General features: G+C 50.9%; 3 protein-coding genes across 5 annotated transcripts; 2 read left to right on the top strand and 1 right to left on the bottom strand.

Moving 5' to 3' along the window:
- Positions 1 to 559: 559 nt before the first annotated feature.
- On the top strand, positions 560 to 5,643 carry Calr (calreticulin). Its single transcript, XM_075976721.1, has 9 exons — positions 560 to 886; positions 1,245 to 1,346; positions 1,538 to 1,741; positions 2,715 to 2,809; positions 2,899 to 3,108; positions 3,191 to 3,304; positions 3,471 to 3,614; positions 4,720 to 4,812; positions 4,906 to 5,643. Exons 1-9 carry the CDS (start codon positions 796 to 798, stop codon positions 5,098 to 5,100), a joined length of 1,248 nt encoding a protein of 415 aa, XP_075832836.1. The 5' UTR covers positions 560 to 795; the 3' UTR covers positions 5,101 to 5,643.
- A 2,325-nt stretch (positions 5,644 to 7,968) lies between these two features.
- Rad23a (RAD23 nucleotide excision repair protein A) lies at positions 7,969 to 13,776 on the top strand. Of its 3 annotated transcripts, none has more exons than XM_075976717.1 (9): positions 7,969 to 8,172; positions 9,642 to 9,803; positions 9,946 to 10,127; positions 10,253 to 10,308; positions 10,447 to 10,574; positions 10,792 to 10,870; positions 10,963 to 11,093; positions 12,795 to 12,959; positions 13,040 to 13,776. In XM_075976717.1, exons 1-9 carry the CDS (start codon positions 8,101 to 8,103, stop codon positions 13,151 to 13,153), a joined length of 1,089 nt encoding a protein of 362 aa, XP_075832832.1. In that variant the 5' UTR covers positions 7,969 to 8,100; the 3' UTR covers positions 13,154 to 13,776. The 3 variants fall into 3 exon arrangements, with proteins under 3 accessions (XP_075832832.1, XP_075832834.1, XP_075832833.1); XM_075976719.1 differs by having other exon boundaries at positions 7,982 to 8,172; positions 12,795 to 12,892; positions 13,038 to 13,232; XM_075976718.1 differs by having other exon boundaries at positions 7,984 to 8,172; positions 13,396 to 13,694.
- Positions 13,777 to 14,238: 462 nt separating this feature from the next.
- Positions 14,239 to 16,661, bottom strand: Gadd45gip1 (GADD45G interacting protein 1). Its single transcript, XM_075976720.1, has 2 exons — positions 16,276 to 16,661; positions 14,239 to 14,603 (listed from the first exon to the last, which is right to left on the bottom strand). The coding sequence occupies exons 1-2, from the start codon at positions 16,623 to 16,625 to the stop codon at positions 14,285 to 14,287; spliced, it is 669 nt and encodes a 222-aa protein (XP_075832835.1). The 5' UTR covers positions 16,626 to 16,661; the 3' UTR covers positions 14,239 to 14,284.
- Between the last annotated feature and the right edge of the window lie 3,034 nt (positions 16,662 to 19,695).

Raw genomic sequence — 19,695 nt, 5'->3', positions numbered from 1 at the left:
ATAACTCAGGGTCACCCATCTTGGCCTCTGTTATTTCAGAGGCAAAGCGACTTGCATCATGTCACACAGTAGTCTGACAGACTGCTAGGACACTACGGGGCAGAAGGAGGAGAAAGCTGGCACTTTCTCTACTGGCGTGAGCAGCTGGGACACTAGAATGCAGCGAAACCCCAGGATACTGGCACTTGCCCTTATCCTGAACAGGAAAAGCGCTCCATCGGGTGGGCGTTCCCTAAGCGCAGGACGGATAGAAAGTGGCGAGGAAACCTTCCTTCGTCCCTCTGTGCAGAGAGGGTGGAAAATGGTCGAATTTGAGCCCGGGTCTTGGTCCCTCACGGTTAACACCTGGGCTCGCTCGCGCGGATTCTTTAAACGATTCGAAGGAAAGCCAGGGACTCGCACCAGCAAGGGCGGGGTTGGGCCGAGGCCCGGTCACATGACCGGACCAGACCCGAGTGGGCTGGGGGCCCCCACCCCACCGGGGGGCGTCCCCCACAACGCGTGGTCGACCCTCATTGGCCCATGGTGCGACCAATAGAAATCAGCCATCTGGGATCCCAGCGTTCCGAGCCACAGCCTAACTTGCTGAGCCGACTAGGACGCAATGAGAAGGGACAGCTGTGGGTCTAAGCCAGTCAAAAGGGCCGGGGGGCGGGCTCAGCGGCCGGGTCAGGTTGGTGTGAGAGGTGGGTGCATATAAATCGGAGCCGCGGCGGCAGCGTCCGTCAGTACCGCATAGCCGCTGCCCTACGATCGTTTTAAAGGGCCCGTGCGCCGCCGCCCCCTCGGCCCGCCATGCTCCTTTCGGTGCCGCTCCTGCTCAGCCTCTTTGGCTTGGCGGCCGCAGAGCCTGCCATCTATTTCAAAGAGCAGTTCTTGGACGGAGGTAAGGTCTGGGCCCACCTCGAGGCTGCCTCAGCGGCGGCTGGGCCCGGAGCCCATGGCTGCCTTGCCGTGTGTAAATGTAATTACGGTTCAGAGGGCCAACACTGTGGCCCCGGGGGACTAGAGCCGCGGGCGGTTCCTGTTGTGCGTCCTTGGGGGCCGTGGAAGGCACAGCAGTTTCCCGCGCCCGGAGTTAGGGTTCCTCCGAGGACATGAAGCCCGCTCGAGGTGTCAAGTTCGAGGTTGGGATGGGAATCCCCCTCCCCGCCCCCACCTGCTGGTGACTTCGGACAGACGTTGGGTATGGGGGCGGGGGTCAGTGGGCCGGCTGATCTGACTCTATGCCGCCCCCCCACCAGATGACTGGACCAACCGCTGGGTCGAATCCAAACACAAGTCCGATTTTGGCAAATTTGTCCTCAGTTCTGGCAAATTCTACGGGGACCAGGAGAAAGATAAAGGTAAGAGGCAGGGAGTGGGTGTTCGGATTGAAGACGATTTCCTGGAGGAAGCTGTAGTCAGCGCTCAGAGCTTGGGCATTTCCCAGGAACCCGGGAGCCAAGGACAGGTGGGGGAAGGAAGGGGAGGTCATCAGTGTCCTTCGAGGGCTGGGGTACTCGGGGTCCGCCTGAACGACACTCCCATCCCACAGGGCTGCAGACGAGCCAAGATGCCCGATTTTACGCGCTGTCCGCTAGATTCGAACCCTTCAGCAACAAGGGCCAGACACTGGTGGTCCAGTTCACGGTGAAGCATGAGCAGAATATCGACTGTGGGGGCGGTTACGTGAAGCTGTTTCCGGGTAGTTTGGACCAGAAGGACATGCACGGAGACTCGGAATACAACATCATGTTTGGTGAGGGGGAGGGCAGCCAGTGCGGTCCTCTGCCTGTTGGACAGTGGGTGTAGACTGACCCCTTTATACTCAGAAAACTGGTTTTCACAGCCATACAAAGCACATGAATGAGGGTCTTTTTTTTCCCTGAAGGGATAACTAAAGGGTTAATCTATTTTAGTTGTAGATTTTTGTTGTTCATTTGATTATTTTTAGATGTTTCCAAATCTTAGAAATTAAGCCGATGACTTAATCTAAATCCCTGGAGACCCTTTTGAGTGCTTTCATGTTTATGCATGTATGTCTGGGCACCCTAGTGTGAAGGTCGGAGGGCAACTTCAGAAGTCTCTTCTGTCATTTGGATTCTGGCATTTGAATTCAGGCTGTCAGGCTTGGTGGAAATCACTGATTTACCTTTAAGCCGCTTTGCCGGTCTTAGAATGGTAATCTTTTCAGATTTGTCCTGAGTGTTAAGAATCAGGTCTTTGACCCTGAAGTGGTGGCACATGCCTTTAATCCTAGTCCTGGGTGTAGCGAAGGCAGGTGCATCTTTGTGGGTTCCAAGACGGGGATATGTAAAGAGAAGCTGTCTCAGAAAAAGAAAATAGAATCGGATCTTTATTCCTGGCTAGATACACTGGTGCACACATGTGATTCCAGCATTTAGACCACTGAGGTAGATTAATAGTTTAAGGCCAGCGTGAGTTATTTGTAACAGTGTCCTCTGTCAGAAACAAAATGGACTGGAGAGATGATTCAGTGATTCCAGAGAACACAGGTTCAGCTCCCAGTACTCAAATGGTAGCTTCAGGATCCTTTATCTTGGTGGGTGGCAGGTGTGTCCAGTTCCTGCTTCTGACCTCTGAGGCTCCTGCATATGCATGGTGCACCTACATGCACGTGGAAGTTAATAAGTAGGCGAGGTTAGATCTTTCTCTCACAGAGAGGGCTAGAGCCTGCCTTAGTAAGCAGCCTGTGTTTGCTGCTCGTGTAGGTCCAGACATCTGCGGTCCTGGCACCAAGAAGGTTCATGTCATCTTTAACTACAAGGGCAAGAATGTGCTGATCAACAAGGACATCCGGTGTAAGGTGTGCCGGGGTAGTCATTTAAGTGGCTGTCGTGGGAGGCCCAGGCAGTAGCCTGGTGGGAGGGGCTGCTCACCACCTTCCCTCTTCAGGATGATGAATTCACACACCTGTACACGCTGATTGTGCGGCCAGACAACACGTATGAGGTGAAAATTGACAACAGCCAGGTGGAGTCAGGCTCCTTGGAGGATGATTGGGACTTTCTGCCACCCAAGAAGATAAAGGATCCTAATGCCGCCAAGCCAGAAGACTGGGATGAACGAGCCAAGATTGATGACCCCACAGATTCTAAACCTGAGGTTGGTGCTCTGACAGTGGCTCTTCCGCCATCATAGAGTGGAGGACCCCTGGGCCCACTCTGACCTCCATGTGTATTCCTAGGACTGGGACAAGCCTGAGCACATCCCTGACCCTGATGCTAAGAAGCCTGAGGACTGGGATGAAGAGATGGATGGGGAGTGGGAACCACCAGTAATTCAGAATCCTGAGTACAAGGTAAGCTCGAGTGGTGGGTGTGGCTCACTGGTAGGATGCTTGCATGTGCGCTGTAATTAATATTGCACTGCAGAAACAAAACAAGACGGGAGTTGGGGTTCTCTGCAGGGCTGTTGCTTGAACTGAAGAATATGTCCACCTGTATTCACCTGGTTCTCCTCTGCAGGGCGAGTGGAAGCCGCGTCAGATTGATAACCCAGATTACAAGGGTACTTGGATACACCCGGAAATTGACAACCCTGAATATTCCCCGGATGCCAACATCTATGCCTATGATAGTTTTGGTGTCCTGGGCCTTGATCTCTGGCAGGTGAGACACAGGAAAGACAAAGGTTGTTGGCAAAGCTCACGTTGTAGGATCATACTGGTAGTTCTGGAGGGAAGACCCACCTCAAAGTGTCCAGACTCCAAAGTGCTGCTTTTTTTTTTTTTTTTCCCGAGACAGGGTTTCTCTGTGGCTTTGGAGCCTGTCCTGGAACTAGCTCTGTAGACCAGGCTGGTCTCGAACTCACAGAGATCCGCCTGCCTGCCTCTGCCTCCCGAGTGCTGGGATTAAAGGCGTGCGCCACCGCTGCCCGGCCAAAGTGCTACATTTTATGAGGCGTTTTCTTGTGATGCCTTTTTCTTCATAGCACAGGAGAAAGTTGGGGTTTTGGGGACAGGGGTGGGTTGGGTTTCCAGATAGGGTTTCTCTGTGTGGCCCCAGCTGTACTGGAACTCGCTCTGTAGAGCAGGCTGGCTTCAAACTTAGATCTGTCTGCCTTTGCCCTCCAAGTCCTGGGATTAAAGGTTTGCACTACCACCACCTTGGTAAGAAAGTTGGTTTTATTTTGTGTTTATGTGGGTGCACATACAGAGGTCAGAGGAAAGCTAGAGGGTGATTCTCTTTATCGTGTGTGTCCATCCTAGGAATCAACTCTGCAGCTACTGCCTTTATTAGCTGACACCTCACAAGAGGTGTCTGGTCCCACTGAGCACCTAAGTCAGCAGTGCAGGTCACTAGGGCAGAGGTTTATGTCGTAAAAGCATGGCTTTTGAACTGCAGTATCCCCTTTTTTCTTAAGAGTTTTGAGGCAGGGTGGTCTTGGTATGTATCCTTGGGTGTCTTGGAGTTCACCACGTAGTGCAGTCTGGCCTGGAGGTCTTTCCTCCTTGCCTTGCCACTGCACCAACATACCTGCCATGCCCCCTCCCCCACCGCCATCCCCTTTTTTGGCAGCATTTCACTATGTAGCACTTGGCTGGCTTGGAACTCCATAAGGAGTCTAGCCTCTACCTCCTCAGTGCTAGGATTAAAGGCATGTCCTGCCACACACCTTGCTGCCTCACATGGTAGAAATAGAACTAACAGCCCTGTTCAGAGCCAGGGCTGTCAGAAGTCACTGTTGACCATCTGTCTTTTCATTCTTCCCCAGGTCAAGTCTGGCACAATCTTTGACAACTTTCTCATCACCAATGATGAGGCCTATGCGGAGGAATTTGGCAATGAGACATGGGGTGTCACCAAGGTTGGCTGGGATTCCTGTCTTACTAGGGGTCAGCTGCAGGGACCGGGAGGCAGGTGAGAGCCAGGTACTAAAAGGTGTGGTCCGTCCCCACAGGCTGCAGAAAAGCAGATGAAGGACAAGCAGGATGAGGAACAGAGGCTGAAGGAAGAAGAGGAGGACAAGAAGCGCAAAGAGGAGGAAGAGGCTGAGGACAAAGAGGATGAGGACGACCGAGATGAAGATGAAGAAGATGAGGATGAGAAGGAGGAAGATGAGGATGCCACTGCCCAGGCCAAGGATGAGCTGTAGAGGCCATACCACCTGCCTCCAGGGCTGGACTGAGGCCTGAACACCCCGCTGCAGAGCTGGCTGCTCCCAATAATGTCTCTATGAGACTCAGGAACTTTTCATTTTTTTCCAGGCAGGTTCAGATCTGGGGTGGATTCTGATTTTGTTCCCTGCCCCCCCCCCTTTTTTTTTTACTGGTGTTTGTCCTAATTCTCCTTCAGCCCTCAACTGGCTTCTCGTTTTGAATCAACATCTTTTTCTTCTGTCCCTTTCTCTCCAACCCCTGGTCACTACCCTCCAACTCCAGAAAAAGGGGTGTGGAGGAAAAAGTCCTAGGCTTGAGATTGCATCTGCTCTCCTTCCTGGATCTCAGAGGAGGGCAGGAGAAAAGGGGGTGGTGTCTCCCCTGCCCCCAGCACTGAGGAAGAATGGGGGTCTTCTCATCCCCTTTCTCCCTTGCCCCCAGGACTGGGCCGCTTGTGGGGCAGCCAGTTCTAGCACAGCTCACACTGAGAGTGTAAGAACTACAAACAAGATTTCTATTAAATTAAGTTTTGTGTCTTCCCTACCGTGTTTCCTTCTCTGGGAGGATGTACGTCAGGGAATCAAGTGGCTTTTCTGGGTGCAGGTTGCTCAGGCTTGAGCTATTGAAGTTGGCCGGATCCCACAAAATGACATTGGTGCATATATATCTGTATCATGTAATCTCAAGCAGGAGAGCAGCTGTCAGATTTGATTTTGTTTTCTAGCTAGGATTCCTCCATGTAGCTTTGGAGCCTGTCCTGGAACTCATTCTGTAGACCAGGCTGGCTTCGAACTCAGAGATCTGCCTGCCTCTGCTTGCCAAGTGCCAGGATTAAAGAAAGGTGTGTGCCACCACTGACAGCTAGCAGCAAGTTTTGATGTTTGAAGTCCTACTAAGTCCCTTGTCCTGGCAGCAGATGTGATGAACAGACTGATTGCTGACTGAGCTTAGTGACTGCTGGACAGACACTTGAACCTTAATCTTATCTATTGTTTTTTTTTTTTTTTTTTTTTTTTTTTTTTTTTTTTTTTTTGGTTTTTCGAGACAGGGTTTCTCTGTGGCTTTGGAGCCTGTCCTGGAACTAGCTCTGTAGACCAGGCTGGTCTCGAACTCACAGAGATCCGCCTGCCTCTGCCTCCCGAGTGCTGGGATTAAAGGCGTGCGCCACCACCGCCCGGCAATCTTATCTATTGTTAAGAACGGGCTGGAGCTAGGCATGGTGGCGGGCACCTTTAATCCCAGCACTTGGGAGGCAGAGACAGGCGGATCTCTGAGTTTGAGGCCAGCCTGGTCTACAGAGCGAGTTCCAGTACAGCCAGGGCTACACAAAGAACCCTGTCTCAAAGAGTAGGCTGGATCTCTTAGTCCACTTTTTGATACTGCTACATAGGATAGATAGTTGAGCTCTTTCAAACCTCGCATTATTGGAGTGAATGCTGGTAAGTCATAGTCAAGGAACTAAATTCAGAGAGTGACTGGTTTAGCCCAAGGGCCCATGTTTCTAGGACTGAGCTGATAGGGGTTGGTTATGTTCAGTTGGAGATGGCTTACTCTGGGTGCCTGCCTACCACAAGGGGAAAAGGGACTGAAAGGATTAGGATCCCCACTGTTGGGTCACAGGCTTGCCATTTAAAGGTGGAAGGTGGACAGGAGGCCTGTGATCTTAGAAACTGATCTTGCCTTGCCAATTTTGAAGGAGTCTGCATTCAGGTGGCTGGAGAGAGGCAGGCCTTTGGGAACTGCCTGGTCACTGGTATGGTGAGAAGCATTTGGCAAAGCAAGCTCCGCAGTGAGCAGTGAGTGGTCAGTTCTGCCTGGGAGGAGGATGTTGATGCTTGTGTTCTCTTTATGAGAGCCTTGGCCTAGCTTAGCTTCAACCCCTTAAATCACCTTTGATGTGCGGCACCCCTTCCAAGGCTGATGTTTTCACCACCTTTTAGTTATGTGATGGTGACTTAGGCTTCTTGAAATACCCCTTACCTCCCAGAAAAACGTGGGTGCAAGCAAGGGAAATCTATGGAGGGGAGAATTGTATTTAACATAAAGGAGCCTTGGCTGGGCGGTGGTGGCTCACGCCTTTAATCCCAGCATTCGGGAGGCAGAGGCAGGCGGATCTCTGGGAGTTCGAGTCCAACCTGCTCTACAAGAGCTATTTCCAGGACAGGCACCAAAGCTTCAGAGAAACCCTGTCTTGAAAAATTGAAAAAGAAAAAACAAAAAAAGGAGCCTTGGAAGATGTTATTTTTTTTTAAATGTTAAATATTTTGAGGTGTTGAATGGATTGCCAGTCATTGAAATATCACAAAGAGGTAGGGGCACCCATGAACTAGAGTTTGTTCTAAAAATGAATAAGATAGCCCTTGGAAATGGAGCCACATGATACCCAGATTCTTATTTTTGGTTATCAGCCTAGTCATTGACAGTTGAGTGGTGGTGGCGCTCGCCTTTAATCCCAGAGGCAGGCGGATCTCTTGAGTTCGAGGCCAGCCTGGTCCACAAAAGGTAGTTCCGGGACAGGCTCCAAAGCTACAGAGAAACCCTAATTCAAAAAAACTTAAAAAAATTATGTTTGAGATTTGTGGTAACTTCATTTGCTTTCTGCTAAACTACTTTTAGTTTGATCAGATCTGAATTAGGGCAACAAAACCTAAAGCAAAAACCATAAAAACTGGCAGTGAGTGGAAGCTGGTGCCTTAGAAGCCAATTTGCGGACATATGACATCACTATTGACAAACATGACATCATCCAGACAACGATGTTTGCCTGGCTAAAGCACAACTGAATTGTTTGCGCATGCCTAAGGAAGGAAAGTGCTACCACGCATGCTCTAGAGGTAGAGGCGGGTTCACAGACGGGTCACATAGCTGATATGCGCGCGCTTCTCACTTGCCCCGGAAGCGCTTGGAGCACGGCGCAACTGGGCGCTAAGATGGCGGCGGCGTGAGTTGCATGTTATACGAGGATCCCGGGGCTACCGCATTGCTCCGGCCCCGCCATGGCCGTCGTCATCACACTTAAAACGTTGCAGCAGCAGACCTTCAAGATACGCATGGAGCCTGAGGAGACGGTGCGGGCCGGAGCCCGGGTGGCGGGAGCGACCGGGTGCCGGGGTGGGTGGGGGCAGGGAGGCCTGGGACCAACGGGAGGGGCGGGGAGGACGTGCGGCCGGGCCCTGCTGCCCTCCCCCAGCGGCCCGACCTCCTCGGATCCCCCCGATCGGCCCTGCCCTGCCCCGGCAGCTCGGGCGCCATTCCCTGCCTGGACCCAGGGCGAGTCCCCAGGCCCGCTCCGGTGTCAGCTGCCGGCTCCGCGTCCCAGCCTGCAAGCTGCTCGGGTGGCCCAGTTTGGCATCAGTGGCCAAGAGGTGCCAACTGGTGACGACAATGTTGATGATAATAAATGGTCTTAATCTTAATAGTTTTGGTGGTCCGTGTTTGTTGGCCGTTTATTCTTTCCCAGTGTCATCTTACTGAATCTGCAAAATAGCATTGTCCCTCGGGGATTCTTGACTTTCTCTTTTTGACAACTTCAGAGTTAAGGAACTTTGCCACGGTCACAGCAATGGCAGAGACAGGGTTAAATTTTTTTCTGTTTCATGTAACAGACAGCAGCCTAAACATGCTGCATGAACTTTTGTTTGCTTTTGCTTTTTGAGAGTGGGGTCTTGTAATTCAGTGTGACTTTGAACTTTCTGGGCCTCAAGTGATCTGTATTGACTTAGCCTCCCAAGGAGGTGCTACTACTGGGGCCACCTCCCCTGAACCTTCAAATATACTATAAAGCTACTGGTACACCCTAAGTGAAGTCTAGGCATTGTGGTCATGTCTATGATCTCTGAACATTAAGGCCAAGATGGGATTTGTTTTGAGTTCCAGTCCAGTCTGAGCTACGTAGTTCTAGGCCAGCCTGGAGTACAGAATAAGAAGGACCGTTATAAAAATGGAAGGGAAAAGGATGTCTCAGTAGTTACAGAACAGAGGCCGGTGGTGGGTCTACCCTTTCATTTCCCTTACTGTTTCCCTTCTCAACCACACGGCATCTGAAATACAAATTCGCTTTTCTTCTCACATCAGTGTCTTCACATGAGAACAGTGACTGACTTGTGTTTTGAACAGGGTTTGGGGATGGAGCTCTGGTAGAGCACTTAGTATAAACAGGCCCTGGGGTCCATCCCTAAACCACCACCATCACACCTACGTGTGAACATACACACAGACACACACTGAGCAGCTTCAGTGTCTGACCTATAACAGATTGCTGTCAGCTGACCAGAATAAATCGGAATCTTGTATGATTGAGAGCAAAGCTTTTTCCCTAGAGTAAAAGGGTCAGGAAAGGAGTCTTTATTGTATTTGAGACAGCTTCATTATGTAGCTCTGGCTAGCCTGGAACTCAGTCTCTCCCCCGTGTTGGGGTTAAATGTGTGCACCACCATGCCTAGACTTCACTGAGGGTATCTGAGTGCTGGTGCTACTTGTGACCACACACACACACACATTATTAGTCTTGTTTATAATACCTTACTCCTTATTCCAGGTGAAGGTGCTGAAGGAAAAGATAGAAGCTGAGAAGGGTAGAGAAGCTTTCCCTGTGGCCGGACAGAAGCTCATCTATGCTGGCAAGATCTTGAGTGACGATGTCCCCATTAAGGAATACCATATAGATGAGAAGAACTTTGTGGTTGTCATGGTGACCAAGGTGGGCAGATTAGCTGGGATGCTGGCAAAGAGCTTGTGTGTCCAGGAGAGATTAGCCACAGGCAGGGTGGGGCTGTGATGGGGCAGGATGTTGAGGCTTGATAGGGATGCTGCTGCCTGATTCCTTCTTCTTCTTGTCACAGACCAAGACTGTCCAGGGGACTCCAGCACCCCCAGAGGTCTCACCTACTGCTGCCTCGGAATCCTCCACACCTTTCCCTCCGGCCCCGGCATCAGGGATGTCCCATCCTCCACCTCCCAGCAGCGAGGACAAGAGCCCATCAGAAGATTCAGCCACCACAACATCTCCAGAATCCATTTCTGGGTAAGGAAGGGACAGTAGCCTTACCTGTGCCCTGTCTTCTGCACCTTCCAGTGTGGTCCCATGCACTTGCGGGGAGGGCAAGCCACCAGAAGCCCGGGTCCGATTTCTCTCTCTTGAATTTGCAGCTCTGTTCCTTCTTCAGGTAGCAGCGGGCGAGAGGAAGACGCAGCTTCCACATTAGGTGGGTGGGTGGTCCTCAGGGCAGAGGTGACTGGGGGCCCCAGCCATCAGCCTTTGACAGCCTTGTCTGGGTATGGGAGGGCCTGGGAGCTGCCCTTCTGTGCTCCTGGTGACCCCAGCCCTGCTGCTCCCTCCACAGTGACTGGCTCTGAGTATGAGACGATGCTGACTGAGATCATGTCCATGGGCTACGAGCGGGAACGGGTTGTGGCTGCGCTGAGGGCCAGCTACAACAACCCCCACAGAGCTGTGGAGTACTTGCTGACGGTGAGGGAGTCTCCAGGTCTCGGTACCTCAACAGGAATGGAAGTGGAACCTCCCCATAGGCTCTTGGGTCCTTCTGTTGCCACTGGAGGCTTCCCAAAGAGGCAGGACAGAGAGCATGGAGGGCGGTGATGAGGCCTTCCTGTCTCCTATCAGGCTGATAATTTGGGAGGGGGAAGTGGCTCTGTTGGAGAGAACTAAAGAGCAGGATCCCTGACAGGGAATTCCCGGAAGCCCCGAGCCCGAACATGGTTCTGTCCAGGAGAGCCAGGTACCAGAACAGCCGGCCACAGAAACAGGTGAGCAGGATGAACAGTTTGCATGTGGGCATCTACAGTCTAGCTCAGGAGCCCTGCAGGGGTCTCACCACACCTCTTCCTGCCACTAACAGTGGAGAACCCCCTGGAGTTCCTGCGGGACCAGCCCCAGTTCCAGAACATGCGGCAAGTGATTCAGCAGAACCCAGCGTTACTCCCTGCACTGCTCCAGCAGCTGGGCCAGGAGAACCCTCAGCTCTTGCAGGTGCGTTTCAGGGCGAGGGAACTGAGACAGATGCCTTTTCTAGTTCTTTAGGGGAACACCCAGGGACAAAGCTTTGCTCTGAGAAAGCAGAACTAGCACAGGTCCAGTCCCTTGCTGTCTGATGACCTACAAGGTCATGTGTAATTGGACTTCAATGAGGTACAGATGCTGTTGACATCCCCCTGCAGAAGAGGTCAAGCCCAGAGCACCAGAGCAGCCTGCCTGCCTCCTGCCATACATCTGGGTCCTAGACTCTGGCCACAGTATTTTTGTTTGTTTGTTTTTTGTTTTTCAAATGGGGTTTCTCTGTAGCTTTAGAGCCTGTTCTGAAACTCACTCTGTAGCTCTGTAGGCCAGGCTGGCCTCGAACTCTAGAGATCCACCTGCCTCTGCCTCCCCAGTGCTGGGCTTAAAGGCGTGCGCCACCACCAACTGGCTCAGCAGTCTTGTTGAGTTCTTGCTGTACCGTAGCTCCTCTCCCTGCTTCTCAGTCTTGTCTTTTTCCTGATCTGACCTGAACCTGTGTCATCACACTAGAACCCCTGGACCGCTCTTGGCTGAACTATGAGAGGACTTCCTGGACCTCTGAGTTTTCAGGCCCGCTTGTTTGTTTCTGCCCTAAGCCTCGGACAGCCTCCTGGGGACTGTCTCTGCTTCTACCCCAGTGGCAGCCACTTTGCCCACCCAGTGTCCTGTTTCTTTCTCTCGTGTCTCCTCATTCTACACAGTGCCCCTGGTGACTGTCCACCAAGAGGCTAAATTGTCAGATGTCTGCAGAAGCAAAGGGTTGCATCAGAACCTTTAGATTTCCAAGTACAGTGTATTTAACAGACTCAGGCTGAGTGTGGTAGTGTAGTCCAGCACTTAGGCTGAGGTAGGAGGATCACTGGACTTGAAGTCAGCTCCTTGAAATAGTGAAATCATCTCAAAAAAGAAAGAAAAAAGATAAAGGTTGCACAGGTTGAGAGTGTGCCTCAGTAGTGGAGTGCTAGTACTTAGCAGGTTGAGGCCTGGGTCCACTCGCAATGTGATAGAGGCACCCAAGCTGCACTCCCCCGTGTCTTCCCAGACTCTCTGTGCTGCTCATGCCACAGAGCTCTTCTGGGACTTGCCATCCCTCTAGATCCACCCAGGGCATTTTCACTTGGTGCTTGTTTTAGCCAGAGGCAAGCTCCCCTCTTCTGCGAGACAGTTGATCCCTCCCAAAAGGCCTCAATAATTTAACTAGCATATCTGCAGCTACTTGGTTTGAACTTTTGTTTTTATTTAGTCTCACTATATAGGTTAGGCCGGCTTAAAACTCATGGTGATCCTCTTGCTTCAGCCTCCCGCGGGCTGGGATTACAGGTATGACCCATCATACATAGCTTTGGTACATTTACTTCGTTTGTTTTATTGAGACATTTAATTGAGACACTACATAGCCCTGGCTAGCTTCAAATTCCTCTGTAGACCAGGCCGGCCTCAAACTCAGATCCTCCTGCCTCTGCCTCCCAAGTGCCAGGGTTAAAGGTGTGTGCCACTATGCCCGTCTTCCCAGCTTGGCACCTTAGCCCTACCTTGACAGTTTATTTCTATGATTCCATGACTGTTGGCCAGAGTAGGCACCTTCAGAGTGTTTGACAGTGTGTGTAAGCAGGGCTGTGATGGGACCTGGGCATACGCGGCAAGGACTGTGGACTGTCACCCTTCTCCTCACAGCAAATTAGCCGTCACCAGGAGCAGTTCATCCAGATGTTGAATGAGCCCCCGGGGGAGCTGCCGGATGTCTCTGATGTAGAGGGCGAGGTTGGTGCCATAGGGGAGGAGGCCTCACAGATGAACTATATCCAGGTGACGCCGCAGGAGAAGGAAGCTATAGAAAGGGTAAGAGGCCTGGCTGAAGAGCCACTCATGGTGGGCAGCCCCATACCTCCCTCCTTCTTACCCTGCCCATCTTCCCACAGCTGAAGGCACTGGGCTTCCCAGAGAGCCTGGTGATCCAGGCTTACTTCGCGTGTGAAAAAAATGAGAACTTGGCTGCCAACTTCCTCCTGAGTCAGAACTTTGATGATGAGTGACGCTGGGAGGCTGGAGTGCCCCCACCCCACTCCACAAAAGTTTTATAAAAGAGAAAGTATATATATATATACACACACATATATATATTCATGTTTATTTAAGAGGAAGAAAAAATCAAAACCATTTAAAGAAAAAGAAAAACCACCACCTTGCCCAGATTCCCACCTTCCTGAAGTGGCCCCTATTCCCATCTCAGTCCGACAAGACCTGGGCCAGACAGCTGTCCCCATCCTCTTAACAGAGCCCAGCCTGCTCAAAGTTGCTGGCAAGACCAGGAGGCGACAGATGGGCCCCTCTTGGCCTCTGTCCCAGCTCCCTGCAGCCAGATGGAGAGGCGCCTGCCTGCTTCCCCATCCCTGAAGCATCCCCAAGGACAACCCACCTCCCTCCTCCATGATGAGGGGAAGCTGGAGCCCTAAACTTTTATCCTCCATTGGAGTGGCCCAAATCTTTCCATCTGGAGTGAGTTCATTAGAAGCCCAAGGCCTTCTCCCCAGACTGGCCTTGGCCTGCAGCCTGGAGAAGAAGGTAACATCAATTCTGAAGGCCAAGGCTACCCCTGCCCCAGGACAGAACCACATCTCTGATAAAGGTTTTGAAGTGAATAAAGTTTTAAAAGTGAGCCCTAATAATGGTGCCTGCCTACTGGAGCTTCTCACAGCAGCCTATGAATCTGTGAGCTAGCTGGGGCACAGGTGACGTGGCATGCCGAGCTGTGGGGAAGACGCCTGTGAGCCTCACAGATGGGGGCCCCAGCATCTCTTCCCTCTGGAAACTTGGGCCCCTGCCCCAGCTCAGCCCTAGAAGGGCTGCTGCTCCCTCTATCATGCAGTCTGTTTGGCTGTACTCCCCCCGGTAATTGGCTAATTACTGGAGATTAATGTTGGTAAACAGAAGCCTCCTTCTCCACCGCCATCTGCTCCTTCATTATTTGCCCATCCATTCCCCTTTCTATGTCCCTGAAGCCCCAGTTCATGGCATGGCCTAGCGTCCAGGTGTGAACACAGCCCAGTGGAGCATTCTCCCACCCCAGGTGTTGTGGAAAGAGCCGGGGGCCCAGGAAGTCACAACCTGAGGGAGAATGTATAGCACAGAGCTGTCAGCAGCAGGCTTTATTGGGAAAGGGGCTTTCAGGAACTGGGCTCCCCAGACACTTCTGGGTCCTGGGCTTCGGCAGAGGCCATTGCAGCAGCTCGTGCCTCCTTCTTCTGCCGCTGTTTCTCCTCCTTGAGGCGCTTGCGCTGCTGCTTGTCTAGGTCCTGTAACAGTTCCTGGAAGCGGGCACTCCTTGGGTCCACGTGGTAACCCAGGCGCTCCTGGGCCTCAGCCTGTAGCCGGGCCCTCCGCTCCTTATCAGCCTGAGCTTTCTCCCAGCGTTCCCGCTTCTGCCGTCGCCAGTTCTCAATCATTTGTGGCATCTTGGCCATGCACTCTGAGATGTGCTGCTCCCTGCAGAAGAAAGCAGGCAGTAAGGGGCAGACCAAGTCGACCCTGGATTCCACCTACCTGTGGCTGTGTCTGCCAGGTCCAAATTCGGGCACAGCAACAACTAGATGAATGTTTTCTTCCAGCCCTGTGAATTTCTTAGTTACACTCATATCTCAGTCTTAAGACAGTAAAACTGAAAGAATCAAGCCTTAAAACAGGAAAGGACTATCCATCCAGCTAGGGTGGGACAGATGGGAACCAGCGCTGTTCTACACTCACAGTGTGACTCTGGACAGCTGACCTGGCTTCTCCAGGCCTCAGTTTCATCTGGACAAAATTCAAAGTTGAGAGGACAGGTTAAATACCAGGAACACATTTCACTTGCCTTGGACCCTGCACCAGAAGTGGCATCATCCAGATGTTTATGACTTCCTCCACTTCCCCCGCAGATCTGATCGTGCACATGTTCCTCCTTTGCTGATGTCTGCCCTGGACTTCGGGGCCCAGCACCATTCTCATCTCCACTACCCAGCCACACTGATCTAGTGCCTCAGGGCACACTTTAGGCATTTTTTAAAAATTTATTTATTATGCATACAGTATTCTTTCTGCATGTATGCCTGCAGGCCAGAAGAGGGCGCCAGATCTCCTAACGCCATGTAGTTGCTGGGAATTGAACTCAGAACCTTTGGAAGAGCAGGCAGTGCTCTTAACCGCTGAGCCATTTTTCTCCAGCCCCTAAGCATTTTTTTTTTAATTAATTTCCTTTCTTTTTTGTTTTTTTGAGACAGGGTTTCTCTGTGCAGTCCTGGCTGCCCTGGAACTCACTCTGTAGTATAGAGGCTGACCTTGATCTCACCTGCCCCAGCCTCCTAGTGTTGGGATTAAAGGCCTGTACTGCCACCAGCTTGAAATTTTTTCAAAGATAGGGTCTTACTATGTAGATGAGGCTGGTCTATATAGATGGCTCCAGATGGCTAAGATTACAGGTGTGCTTTCCTCATGCCCAGTTTCCTTATGATAAATAAAGGGTCTCACTGTTGGGTGTGAGGGCTGTCCTCAGACCTCACACCCTGCCTCTGAACCACGCCTTCTCCAAAGTTACAGTCATGTGTCACTAGGCTTGGCTCAACCTCAGGACCTTTGCACCACCTGTTCTCCTTCTGGGAACTCGAGATTTTCCCAGTAACTATAACTGGTTATATGGGGCTTTGCTTAAACATACAAGGGCTAGCAAACTCAGATGTTCTCCTGCATGCCTACCCTCCTCCCCTTTTTTTGGGATAAAAAACCTTGTAACCTTGGCTATTCTGGAACTCATTCTAGACCAGGCTGGCCTCGAACTCACTGAGATCCGCCTGCCTCTTTCCGAATGCTGGCGTTAAGGGTGTGCACTACTACTGCTTGGCCCCAGCATGCACTTTTTCCCCCCAAAACAATATTTCTCTGTAGCTTTGGAGCCTGTCCTGGAACTAGCTCTTGTAGACCAGGCTGGCCTCGAACTCACAGAGATCCACCTGTCTCTGTCTCCCAACTGCTGGAATTAAAGGCGTGTGCCACCACCGCCCGGCCAGAAGTTTTGTTTTTCAGCAAGGTGAACATGTATGTTAACCCTACACCACAAGGGCTCCGCATGCCTCCAACGAAGGATTCGTGGTTTCGGGGCCGTAGGTTACCTGCCCCCATAACGCACCTGGCACGACGCTTTGCCTCCTCGGCCTGCTGCTGTGTGCGCAGCGACTCTTGCATGGTCGCTAAACTCGGGTACCATTCTCGCTCCTCCGCCTCCAACTCGCGCAGCTGCTCCGGAGACGGCCACAGGGAGGCGGGGGCCACCCCGGACTTGGCGCCGTACCGCGCGAACTGCTTGGCCGCGTACCGCGGCCCTAGTTGCCATCGTGGGCTCAGCGGGTTCTCCGGGTCTGGCCAATGGGGCTCGGGGTGGCGGCGCGGGGGTGGCGGCGCACGGTAGTTACAGGACCTGGGCCCCACAGCCACGGAGAACCGCAGGAGACGGCGCGCCTGCATGGCGGACGCCGCCATCTTGGCTGTGGGTCCTCGCGGGCGGCGGGCTGGCTAGAGCGCTGCCTGCGCGGCGGAAACCTCGGGGGGCCTCAGGTAAGGGAGCCTAAGAACTAGACTGGAAGACTGTAATCGGTGCCGTAGAGGTGCACATTTAATGCGGGAGGCGGTAGTTGTTAATATATATGACCAGGCGTGGCCATATATTATAAAATATAACATTGATCCCAGCACTCAGGAGGGAGAGGCAGGAGGATCTTTGCGAGTTGAAGGACAGCCTGGTCTATAGAGCTAGTTCCAGGACAGGCTCCAAAGCTATAGAGAAACCTTGTCTTAAAACAAAACAAGGGCAAAACTGGCATTCTAGTAATAATTAAAATAATATATTTAAGCTAACATTTAAATTTTTAGTTTTGAAATCTTGTTTTAATTATTTCCATTTTATTTTATATTTTATTTCCTCCACATATGCCTTTTTATCTCTCTAATGTATTAAATATTTCCATCTTAGTATCTGGGTTCATGTTGCCTTTTAAGTCTTTTTGTTTGTTTGTGTAAGCATTGCAGCTCAGATAGAAAGGGATCCTGGCAGTCGGGAGCCAAGGAATGCTAAGTATTATGGCTTGGATGGAAAAGTATTCTGGCACTTGGGAACCAAGCACAGGTGGTCACGGTAGGCAGAGCAGGTTACAGCCCTGCCCCAGGGAAAGGTTTCCCCAATCTAAAAGCTCTGCGCCTCGGTCAGGAGAGGGTTCTCCGGCGAAGTTGTTACAGATCTACTCTGGTCCCCCCCGTGTAACAACTGTGCCTAGCGGAAACCCGAGTGGAAGTGGGGGAGTATAGTCCTGCTCTGCTGCGGGCAAAAGTTGTTACTTCTCTCGTGCGCTCCACTCCTGTAAAGGGAGGTCTCACTCAAGCATCCTTCAAGAGGGAAGAGTCCAGGAGAGCGGCTGCCTCTGCAGGGGTCAGAAGATAGCAGCAAACTCAGCGGGTGCAGAGCTTCTTAGAGGCAGAGTTTTTCCAGGGAGAAGATTTTCAGGCTGGGAATTGGTCAGGTTTCAGTCCCTTGAGTTCAGACTGGCTAGATCTCTGCTCAGGGATTGGTTTGTTTTCTGCTTAGTTGCTTAGGGGTAGACTTGGCTCTGGTTTCAGAGCCAAAGTGTTTCTTTCACTGGCCCTTTTTAGCCTTTTGGCTCTAATTTCAGGGCCAGGACATATTTCTTTCAATGGCACTGATTCTATGGCCAAAATGTGTTTCTTTAGCTCTGGTTTCAGGGTCAGGGTGTGTTTCTTTGGCTGGCCCTTCCCCATACAGACCTGGTTTCTCTGTGTAGCCCTACCTGTCCTGAAATTTGGTCTACAGGTAGACCAGGCTGACCTCGAACTCAGAGATTCTCCTGTCTCTGCCTTCTGTGTGCTGGGACTAAAGGAGTGTGTCACCACTGTCCGGCACATTTTAAATCTTTTTTTTAAAAAGTATGTGTGTGTGCCTGTGGCGACCAAATTAATCCTCCAGAGCTGGCCTTCCAGGCAGTTGTCAAGGTGCTTGGGTACAGGGAACTGAACTCAAGTCCTCTGGAAGATCAGGAAGTGCTCTTAACTTCTTTTTTTTTTTTAAAGATTTATTTATTTATTATGTATACAACATTCCTTCCATGCATGTTTGTATGCCAGAAGTGGGTACCAGATCTCATTATAGATGGTTGTGAGCCAGTATGTGGTTGCTGGGAATTGAACTCAGGACCTCTGGAAGAGCAGTCAGTGCTCTTAACCTCTGAGCCATCTCTCCAGCCCCCTGCTCTTAACTTCTGAGTCATTTCTTCAACTCCTTGTATTACATCTTGTTTGCTCTTGTGTCTTTTGAGTATTACGATGTAGTGCTGGCTGGCCTGGAACTCACTGTGGACTAGGCTGGCCTCAGACCCACAGAATTCTGCCTGCCTCTGCCTCAGCAGTGCTGAAATGAAAGACCTGAGACCCCCCCCCCATGTCCATTTTGCCTTATATCTTAAACATTTAAGACCTACTCTATGGGATTTTAGTTCCGTGACTCGGCTGAAGGTGTGCTTGCCTAGCACATAAAGCCCTGTTGTTTATTCTTGCACTGTCTAAGCGATACAAAGTGGTGCAAGCCTGTTAATCCCGGCACTGGAGAGGTAGAGGCAAGAGGATCAGATTCAGGGTCATCCGGGGCTACATAGCTTCGTATTTCCCACCCTTCCCCTTCCATTTTACTAAGTCTCACGTAGCTCAGCCTAGGCTTGGATTCCTATCTGTCCAGTGCTAGGATTACAGGCTTCATTGCAGCTAGCAAGATTGACTTTAGGACTAAGGTTTTTTATTCTTTGCTTTTTGGATTTTTTAGATACAGTCTCATGTATCCCATGTTGGCTGCAGGCTTACTATATACGTGAGGCTGGTTTTAAACTCTTGGTCATCCTGCCTCTGCCTTTCAAGTTCTGAGAGTAGAAGCATGTAATACTATTCCTGTTTAAAATTTTATTTTAAACATTTTGAATGCTTTTACTCTTTTAGATTTAGTTTGTTTTTTTTAAATATTTATTTATTTATTATTTATTATGTATACAATATTCTGCCTCGATGTATGCCATATCTCAGTACAGATGGTTGTGAGCCACCATATGGTTGCTGGGAATTGAACTCAGGACCTCTGGAAGAACAGCCAATGCTCTTAACCTCTGAGCCATCTCTCCAGCCCTAGATTTAGTTTTAAAAAATATTTATGACTATAAATATTGTGAATGTATTCATGTGTGCTCAGAAGTCTACTGAGGCCAGAAGAGGGTGTTCAGTCCCCTGGAACTGGAGTTACAGGCAGTTGTGATCTGCCCGGTGTTGCTGGAAACTGAACTCAGATCTTCTGGAAGAGCAGGAAGCACTCTTAACCTCTGCCTTGAGCTTTATTGTGCACATGGGATTGAGTTAATTATCACCAGAGGAAAACTTTTTTCCAAATTGTGCTATACTTAATTATGCCTAAAATAAACTGTTTGGTGTCAAACTCTTGATTTAAGCCTGCACTAGCTGCTGAGTCCTGTTGAGCCTCACTCAGATGCTCTTAACCTCTGAG

The sequence above is a fragment of the Microtus pennsylvanicus genome, chromosome 6, assembly GCF_037038515.1.
Source record: "Microtus pennsylvanicus isolate mMicPen1 chromosome 6, mMicPen1.hap1, whole genome shotgun sequence".
In the NCBI taxonomy this organism is placed as follows: Eukaryota; Metazoa; Chordata; class Mammalia; order Rodentia; family Cricetidae; genus Microtus; species Microtus pennsylvanicus.
This window is presented reverse-complemented; position numbering and strand designations above follow the sequence as displayed.

What these genes read in the sequence shown, in the direction of transcription:
- Calr (XM_075976721.1), top strand. Translation starts at nt 796, where the DNA reads ATGCTCCTTTCGGTGCCGCTCCTGCTCAGCCTCTTTGGCTTGGCGGCC. An exon ending in GGACCAGGAGAAAGATAAAG is followed by an intron (nt 1,347 to 1,537) that starts GTAAGAGGCAGG and finishes CCCATCCCACAG; the next exon opens with GGCTGCAGACGAGCCAAGAT. An exon ending in TGGGCCTTGATCTCTGGCAG is followed by an intron (nt 3,615 to 4,719) that starts GTGAGACACAGG and finishes ATTCTTCCCCAG; the next exon opens with GTCAAGTCTGGCACAATCTT.
- Rad23a (XM_075976718.1), top strand. Translation starts at nt 8,101, where the DNA reads ATGGCCGTCGTCATCACACTTAAAACGTTGCAGCAGCAGACCTTCAAG. An exon ending in GCATGGAGCCTGAGGAGACG is followed by an intron (nt 8,173 to 9,641) that starts GTGCGGGCCGGA and finishes TCCTTATTCCAG; the next exon opens with GTGAAGGTGCTGAAGGAAAA. An exon ending in ACAGCCGGCCACAGAAACAG is followed by an intron (nt 10,871 to 10,962) that starts GTGAGCAGGATG and finishes TGCCACTAACAG; the next exon opens with TGGAGAACCCCCTGGAGTTC.
- Gadd45gip1 (XM_075976720.1), bottom strand. Translation starts at nt 16,625, where the DNA reads ATGGCGGCGTCCGCCATGCAGGCGCGCCGTCTCCTGCGGTTCTCCGTG. An exon ending in GAGGCAAAGCGTCGTGCCAG is followed by an intron (nt 14,604 to 16,275) that starts GTGCGTTATGGG and finishes TTTCTTCTGCAG; the next exon opens with GGAGCAGCACATCTCAGAGT.